Source organism: Eriocheir sinensis, chromosome 27, assembly GCF_024679095.1.
Source record: "Eriocheir sinensis breed Jianghai 21 chromosome 27, ASM2467909v1, whole genome shotgun sequence".
Lineage (NCBI taxonomy): Eukaryota > Metazoa > Arthropoda > Malacostraca > Decapoda > Varunidae > Eriocheir > Eriocheir sinensis.
This window is the reverse complement of record NC_066535.1, coordinates 4,598,254-4,607,203: the sequence shown is the minus strand read 5'-3', so window position 1 is coordinate 4,607,203 and position 8,950 is coordinate 4,598,254. Positions and strand designations below refer to the sequence as shown.

The window sequence follows — 8,950 nt, the reverse complement described above, 5'->3', positions numbered from 1 at the left end:
AACTATCGATGAGCTGCGTTACACAACAGTAGTAGTAGTAGTAGTAGTAGTAGTAGTAGTAGAATAAATAGCACCATAGTAGCAGCCATAATTACATCAGCTCCTCCCCCCTTCTCTCTCTCTCTCTCTCTCTCTCTCTCTCTCTCTCTCTCTCTCTCTCTCTCTCTGGGGCCTCACATCTCTCTTCCCTCCCTAACAGGTGGCGGCCAAACCTCCTTCCTCCGCCCACGTCATAAGAGAGAGAGAGAGAGAGAGAGAGAGAGAGAGAGAGAGAGAGAGATGAGAGAGAATCGGGAAGTGCAAGGAAAGTATGTGCGTGTGTGTGTGTGTGTGTGTGTGCGTCGCCATCCTAAAAGCTGCCCATGACATAACCAATGGCGCTCTTTCTTTTTTTTCTTTTACTCATGTGAGGCAACTTAGAAATGTGTTTGTGTGTGTGTGTGTGTGTGTGTGTGTGTGTGTGTGTGTGTGTGTGTGTGTGTGTACCTACAGCGGATACAGGGAACAACACGGTGAAAATAACGTCTCTCTCTCTCTTTCTCTCTCTTACTATATATCTATGTGTTTATTGCTATTGCGAACGATGGTATCTTTTCCTTGGCGATTGTTTGTTTGTAACACGACTCTCTCTAGTGGAGGGAAGGAGGGAGGGAGAGAGGGGAGAGAAGGAGAGAGGGAGGGGAGAGAAGGAGAGAGGGAGGGGAGAGAAGGAGGGAGGGGAGGCAGACAGTGAGAGAAGACAGACGGGGTGACTAAAAATGCCGTGCCCACCACAGATACGAGAGAGAGAGAGAGAGAGAGAGAGAGAGAGAGAGGGGGGAGCTGGCGTGTGAGAACAGATAACAGCCTCGAGGGAATGATGACAACCACGCCTAGGCCTCTTATACCCCCCCATCTCTCTCTCTCTCTCTCTCTCTCTCTCTCTCTCTCTCTCTCTCTCAGTCATTAGGTACCCAAGTTGTTCCTTCCTGTTTGTGTATCTCAGCGTCCTGAGTTCATTAGTGTTGATGCATACACGATAGACTTAAGGGCCCATACTTTCAGACACTTCCGCTCCTCACACCAACAATTTCCGAAAGCCAAAATGAAAACTAATCTGGTTCTCATGAGTGTTCTTTGAAGTTCACGGTACAGAAGAATGGTCAGACTATCACAAGGGTTATAAAAGTACCCCTGGAAATGCCCCAAACTCCGATGAAAGTCTAGTCAAATGTGTGTGTGTGTTTTGGTGCCGAAATGTTGAAGAATACGTGAGCCCAATGATCTCAAACGTTTCGACGCTTTAGTATATACATCTATTTACTGAGGCCCTCGTAGAAGTTGTAAGGATAGAAGATAAGAAGAATACGTGGGCCCAATGATCTCAAACGTTTCGACGCTTTAGTATATACATCTATTTACTGAGGCCCTCGTAGAAGTTGTAAGGATTTCCATGGGTGTTTGCTGATCTCTGGCGGTAGTTTTGTGAGATTTCTACGCCATGAACAGGAGGAGCACTCTTTCAGAACCCGACACATCTTTTCTATAGCCATCAAAAAATTATCGTAACAAGAGCCCGAAGCGTTTGAAAATACGAATCCGACGCCTGTATTCTTAGTCGTTTTGGGATCTCACATCAATTTCCAAAGGTCGCAAAGGAGATTAGCCGGGTTCTTCTGAATACTCTTCGCGTTCATGGTGCAGCAGAAGACTTAAACTATCAATATGCTCATAAAACTACCTATAATACTGAGATAACCTCTACGAAAGCCTTATTTAATGTGGGTGTGTATGACCGAAATGTTTGAAAATATCGGCCGAGGAGTGTTCGCCAGGTCCATTTTCTTAAACGTATAAGTAACCTCAATTCACTCGTATGTCGTATGTTAATTAGATTTCTGTACGTCAAGGAGATATTACGTCATTTTTAAACGTAAATGGCTTCTATTACGACTATTTTCAAAGGCCGCAGTGAAGTTTATCCGTTTTTTGATGGGTGATTTTTTTTCTGCTTAAGGTGCCGGCCGTGTAAAACAATCACTAGGATCACAAAACTGTCCAAGAAAATCCCAGCAACTTCTATGAGAGGCATTTCAAACAGGCGAACTGAGGTGCTGATCCGGTGAAAAATTCGGGCAAAGTCTAGGTGGAAAAGGTTAAATGTGGTAGTGACAGGGAAGGAATGATAGAGAGGTAGGGGTGTTTGATGTTCCCGTGGCAGGTCACACTCACATTCAGTATAAGCCAGGGGAAAAAATGAATTAATATACAGGGCCTTCCTTTTTTTTTTATTTATTTATTTATATTTTTTTTGGTGCTGCCTGTAGCTCCGGTAGGGTGTCTTGAGGGACCTTTTCCACGGCCCCAGCCTGTTAATGCCGCAGACTAATTTTATTTATAGTGACTGCCGTGATTTATGACTCTTGCTTGGCCAATGCTCACCCGGTGGTCAAGTATTCTCCTGGGGAAAGTATGTTATGTATGTTGAGGCATTATTGATTTATGTAGATAATAGAGGCTTCCATTATATTTACATTCAGAGTTAAAGATATTTGTAAAAGAAATGCTTAAGATTGAATATGAGAACAATACCAGCGAAGCATTTCATTACGTTCGGCACCAGGGAGCACCAATACCCAAGAAACCCTGCTCTAGATAGCAAGGTAAAGCTAAAGTATACATAATTAAACAAATGAGAAAGTGAATTAAAGATGTAAATAGTCAGTACTTATAGTTTCATGAGTTCGTTCAATAAATTACTACGAAAACAAAATCAAACTTTTATGCGCATCCTTTTAAACAAATCGAAGTTTACAATCATCGCCCATTCTCTTAAAAGAACGCAAGCAAGAACAGAATCTCTTAGCAATACACATTACGCTATGCAATTCGATTAGCTATTCTCACGTTCCTGTTTTGATGACGCACGGCTCTCGTCCAGTCAATAATACACTGACGAAGAAGTATACGTGTGTGTGTGTGTGTGTGTGTGTGTTTAATGATTTTCCTCACCCCTTTATCTTCGTATATATTTCTCCTCTTTTTTACCATTTTGTTTATCCTTCGCGATTAGTACATTTTCGAGTGCTTCCCCCCAAAGACATCCAACGTAGGTATTTATTTTTCAGATTTTTGTTCATATTTTGTTCATTCAAATTTATTTTCTGTATTTTCTTTCGCTACTTGCCAAAAAGAGTTTAAGAAGTAGAGATAAACTCCTTGTGTGTGTGTGTGTGTGTGTGTGTGTGTGTGTGTGTGTGTGTGTGTTGTTTTCTCCGACTCTTACATAAGCAGTCTGGTGTGGAGTCCTATATACACACCTCACCCCAGACATATGTGTCAGCCGCGGAGGAACCAGATAAGACAAACCTGTACGGCTTCACACCTGCCTCTACACACACACACACACACACACACACAGTCACACACACACACAGTCACACCCACCCACCCACAAATAGTTTATCTTTACTTCCTAAGCCCCCAATGACAAGTAGTGAAAGAGAATTTAAAGAAAGTAATTATGGACGAAAATGAGCAAAGAAATAAAATAGAAATAGATGCGTTGGATGGCTCTCAATAGAAGCACCTGAAAATGTTATTGCAAAAGCTAATCAAAAGTGACCAAGAAGAGAAATACGAAGGCGAAAGATGTGAACAAAATCATCACGTATATCTACCAATCTTCAAGGGCATATCGAGCAAAAAGAATATTATTACCAACTAAAAAGAAAAACGCCATTTCCTTCTTACATAACCATCAATATCATCATCATCATTGCTAACATCATAATTATCACCACCACCACCATCATTACCACCCTTGTACCTGAAATACCCGACCAAAACATCACCAACCAACACCACCTCCTGTACCTGAAATAGCCGACCCCCAAACAACGCAGGAACGAGAACACCAACTAAAAGGCTCCGAGCTCGTACATATACCCACTTCTATTGGCACCGGTCCTTCATGCCCTCATCGTTATAGCCCTCGCCTCAAGAGTCCCCCGCACCTTCCCCTCACCCACTTGTCTCCAGGGAAGGCTCCGGGCATCACTTAGCTGCCCAGACTTCTTGAGAGCTCTGTCGGGGGTGAGGGAGGAGGAGGAGGAGGATAAGGAGCAGAAGGAGGAGGGGGAGAGGAGGAGGAGGAGGAGGAGGAGGAGGAGGAGAGGAGGAGGAGGGGGAGTTGATGGGACAGTGAAGTATGAGCTGTCTTACGTAGTTCCTTGAGGGTTACGGCATGACTTCGGTATGCACAAGTGAGAAAACTTTTACACACACACACACACACACACACACACAACATCGCTCGCTCTCAAGGACTGTGGTGTTGCGTGGCAGACTTTGAGTTCCCCGCCGAGGCATTGGCAACCCACGTCACGAGGGTTTGGTTATTTGATTACCGAGCCCTGCGACACCTGCCTCGGCCTACCTCCTCCCTGCGTAACCCGCCCCGCCCCGCCCCGCCCTGCCCCGCCTCCCCCTCCCAGCATCCCCCCGGCCATGTGCCTCCCCAGGGTGCCCCTAACGCCGAGCAGCCGCGGCACACCATGGCTTACTGTGGTTGATGATCAGCTCTCAGCCCACAGTGAAGGAGAGGTACAAGGATGAAAAACAGAAGCAGTCACACTTCCTGAAGCTTTCCCTCCCCGCCCACCCAAAATCGTTCTAACACACACACACACACACACACACATATACAATTTTTTTTAAGGATTTCCCATGAGAGCCCAAAGCTGCATTTGGTGTGAATTCTGGGTTTCCTTCCTCATGCTGCGAGCAATATTGTGCAACGCCCTGCCCCGCTTCTTTGTGCCGCTCCTCGTCTTCATTGTAGTGTCCCAGCATCCTCCATTCATGAGTCCAGGCAAAAATGCACGCATTCGCCCGATGGCGCAGTAGGGAGGTACCAGGATGGGGCGTCGCTGCCTGGTGCCAGCTGGCTCGCCGGCCAGCACTCACAGATGATATTGCTTTCCGTTAACTTAATCTTGACAAACGACGCCGCGACCCTTGTGGTCCAACAAGTCAGATCCTCGATAAGTGATGACGTATGCCTGCCCTCATCGCCACCTCATGTTGATATTTGATAATTGTGAGGAAATGCTCCCCGCCTGCCACTACGCGCAGGCGCGGGGGTGCCAACTCTACTACACTTTTTTTTCCGAGACTCACGTGCGCCAAGTGGCCCCCGAGTACGCTGGTCATGTCATGTGCGGCTGGCGGGCGCCCTAATGTGCCCCCCCTGGCTCGTTTTTGTCGACTTTACGGGAACACGACGGCAGTGGCCGCGTTGATGATGCAGCGGAGAGGGGTAATGAGCGATTACTGCAGTGATGGCGATGGCTGGGATGCCCGTCAGGGCAATGATTAATACTAAAAAGTAAGAATGAAGTTGGAGAGGGTAAAAGATTCTTAAATGGAAGCTACTATGAAACCTTTCTCTAATCCCGTTGCTGACGCATGGACGCGTATTACGTCAGCAAGCGGTGCTTGGCCAGCGTCCCGCCGGCGGCGCGGTGCTCGCTGCCGGCGTGCATGAACACAGGAAATAATGAATAAAAAATGTACTTGACATTACCTGTGCCGTGTCACTCGACATGGCGGGGGGAGATGGCGGGCAATTTCTTGCTAACTACAACAACAAGGGCGGCATGCCGGGGAGCGAGGGGCGGTGCTTACCTGGTTCTCGGAGTTGAGGAGCTTCAGCTGGTCGTTGATGAGAGAGTACTTGGCACTCTCCTCCTTCCTGAGGGCCCGCTCCTTCTTTAGTTCGGGAGACCAGAAGGTCTTTATCGAGTGCATCGACGAGCCTAGTTTCTGGTTGGTCAGTTCTAGTTCTTTTTTTAGGTTTCCGAGTTCTTTTTGGAGGTCAGTATTGTGCATCTGTACCTCGGAGAAGTACGAGTCGCGGGTCATGCTGCCCAGCCCGGCCTGGCCATGGCGCCCCCCCAGGTCAGGGTTGGGGCTGGCCCGCGACCGGCCCATTGAGTGGTGGTCCCGGTACAGGTCGTCCTCGAGCATGGGGCCCCGGTCAAGCGAGCGGTCACGGCGGGTCATGTGGCCCCCCTGCACCCCGTGGAGGTCCATGGCGCCCCCGCGTTCCATGCTGCGGTCGCGGGGGTCGCGGATGGGCATAAACTCGCGGTCGTGCACCTCACGGTCCAAAGAGTGGTAGTTGCGGCCCACGTTACTTCTGTTCTGGCTGCGGCTGCGGTGGTGGGTACCTGGTGCAGATCCGCTGCGGCGGTCCGCTTCCATGGTGGCGTGGGGGTCCATGTATGGCCCGCCGTGGTCCAACGCCAGGGTCGGGGAGGCGGCGCGGGTGGCGGAGCGGCTGCGGCGCGCGGCTGCTGACGGCTGTGGGCTGTGGGCGCGGTGGTGGCCGCCCTGGTCCAGGTAGTAAGGGTCGGAGTTCAGGTCGCGACGCTGGGGCCGGGGCGACCGGCTGCTCGGCACCCCGCCTCCCCCACCACCTCCACCATACACGTCACGAGACATGCCACCATAATCATCACTGCCATGCACAACACACTGCCATCACTGCCTCACTACACTGTCACTGTCACCGCTCGCACTGACCGAGGGGACACTACTGCAGCCGCGATCAATGGCACACAATGTGGGTGAGGGGAGGCCCCGCGGCTCGCCGGATGCCCTTCTAGCCGCGCTTACCTAGCCCTCGCCTGGCCCTCCACGGCGGCCAGAACCGGTCATGGCGCTTCCTCGCCACACGAATATTGTTTTGAGGCGGCAGCGAGACGCGTCAGTCCCACTCATTCACGGAACAAGATTAAAGGAACGGCAACCTGCTTTTCCCATCAGCGGCTGGAGTGAGCCGGCGCAGAGCGGCTGCCAGCGCCGCCAAGGGGAGAGCCAGCCGTGGCCCGCGGGAGGCTTGGGCTGAGGAAGACAAATAACGTGAAGGACCGCATTTACATTCCCAATATTTCCTTATAAAAATATCTCTGTATCTGTCCGACACATGCACCGCGTGAGAAATTCTGTTTGAGGTGTTGGTGCCAGGCGTGGTGCCGGCGACGGTCAATAGATGGCGGGCCAGTGCAGTGCCAGGCCCAGGCACTTGTCGGCGCCGCTGTAGTAGGAATCAGCTCGCGGTCGCAAAATAACTCGCAGAAAGAGGTTAAACTTGCTTACTGTTTCTATATTTACCTCACTGGTATCGTTTAATTCTCCTGTTTTGGTTTCATTACATGGCACAGACATCAGAGAAACACTTTGAATCAAGGAAAGGCTTAAAAACAAACGAATAGGGCACATTTTAGAAAGAATTAACCACGTTGATGGCCACTCAGTTCCTGCTTGTGTATTCTGGTGTGTTGTTTTCTTGCAGATAATATCAACCATTACAAAGATCACAGGAGGACAAACTAGAACAAAACCAGGCAATTTAATGTGTTTTCTTGGTGTGCATTCCTAAGTGCACATGCGTAGTGGACATCAGAGTGACTTATTTCTTGAAGGAGGTATTTCTCGCAACACCGACTTCGCCAGATGTGTGATGATCAATCCGAAAGGCGAGAATCGACACACCCTCAGGACCGTCAGTTTATCATTTCCGCTCGCGTACAAATATTCCACCAATAAAGTTTCCGATGATAAGTTGGATTGAATATCGTAATTAGCGTGAGTTGGTAGGATAAATATTTTGAGTACAACAATCTGGTAATACTGTGGTCGTCTGGGGTGACTGATGCACGATGATCCCCAGCCGCTAAGACCTAGCTACCACTCTTATATGACTACTACAACACTATTACAATAAATTTAATGGGTATTCATCTATTCCATATATATAAATAATCCTTTTAGCTATATAGAAACTCCCAAACACCGTCCCCATTAAGTCCTAAAGGGTATCATAAGGAGGCATCACCATTTCTCAACACCAACTCAACACCAAAACATCAACACCACACCAAAATTTAAACACCATGGGAGTGACAGTGTGAGTATTTTTTACCCTTTTCTCGTGGTGATGCTGAGGCGGGCTGGTGGTGATGAGGTGGTGGTGATGATAGGGATGGGTGGTGATGATAGGGATGGGCGGTGGTGATGAGGTTGATGGGTGGTGATGATAGGGATGGGTGGTGGTGATGTTGAGGCTGGGTGGTGATGATAGGGAAGGGTGGTGGTGATGCTGAGGGTGGTGTTGAAGGGTGATGATGAGGCTGAGGGTGGTGATGGTGACGCTGAGGGTGGTGATGGTGATGCTGAGAGTTCGGGTGAAGATAAAACTGAATGTTATGGTGTCAAAGTATTTATTAGAATCAATGGCACCCCTTAATTCCTTGGTATTACTATAGAATTACACCCGCCTTGCTGCGAACGACACCCTAGCGCTATATGAAGTACTTTGTGCACATACAACGTAATGCTGTAATGCTTTGTGGTCATGAGTGACTAATTTTTGAGATATGAACGACTTTATAAATAGGGATATGTTGCTATTGTACATTGATAGGTTTGCCATCCTTAGCGGCGATAGGTTATTGTTGAACGGCATAATTTTACTATCAGTTAGGTTTTAGCAGGGCTCTGTTAGCTTAAAAGCACGGAGTGACAGTGCTCAGGTTCAGTTGTGGCCAGGTCTGTTGTCTTGAGTTGGGTGTAATTCTAGAGTTGTGCTGTTTTTTTCTAAGAGTGAAACTCAAGTGGGTGAAGGGGCTCATAGCAACATGTAGTGAGGGTACATGTACATATTCAACTCTCCTAGTGACCCTGATGACCCTTTGGCTCACTATAAAGCTGGCCATACACACGCAGGCCCGGCTTGTCCGGCTGACAAAAAGGGGTGTGGCCCGAGGCAGCCTGTGTGTGTATGGGGGTGTTTTTCATCTGCTCAGGCCTGTCGTGGTGGCCAGATGAAAAACAGTGAGCACTCAAAAATTATGTCCAGTGTCACCTGCCGCCTGCATGTGTGTGGGTGAATGAGGCACAGCCT

The 8,950-nt window shown here is 48.6% G+C and overlaps 2 protein-coding genes across 2 annotated transcripts in view; one reads left to right on the top strand and one right to left on the bottom strand.

Moving 5' to 3' along the window:
• Nucleotides 1-5,598: 5,598 nt before the first annotated feature.
• LOC127004299 (ELKS/Rab6-interacting/CAST family member 1-like) lies at nucleotides 5,599-7,195 on the bottom strand. The gene has a single exon (XM_050871860.1). The coding sequence runs from the start codon at nucleotides 6,484-6,486 to the stop codon at nucleotides 5,617-5,619; it is 870 nt and encodes a 289-aa protein (XP_050727817.1). The 5' UTR covers nucleotides 6,487-7,195; the 3' UTR covers nucleotides 5,599-5,616.
• A 665-nt stretch (nucleotides 7,196-7,860) lies between these two features.
• Nucleotides 7,861-8,950, top strand: part of LOC127004020 (mediator of RNA polymerase II transcription subunit 20-like) — a 40,699-nt gene continuing 39,609 nt past the window's right edge. Inside the window, exon 1 of the mRNA XM_050871226.1 lies at nucleotides 7,861-7,954. Coding sequence (XP_050727183.1) covers nucleotides 7,941-7,954 — 14 coding nt within the window. The 5' untranslated portion in view covers nucleotides 7,861-7,940. The remainder of the gene's footprint in view (nucleotides 7,955-8,950) is intronic.

Bases quoted from the DNA above. Each gene is read 5' to 3' on its own strand.
- LOC127004299 (XM_050871860.1), bottom strand. From the start codon at position 6,486: ATGTCTCGTGACGTGTATGGTGGAGGTGGTGGGGGAGGCGGGGTGCCG.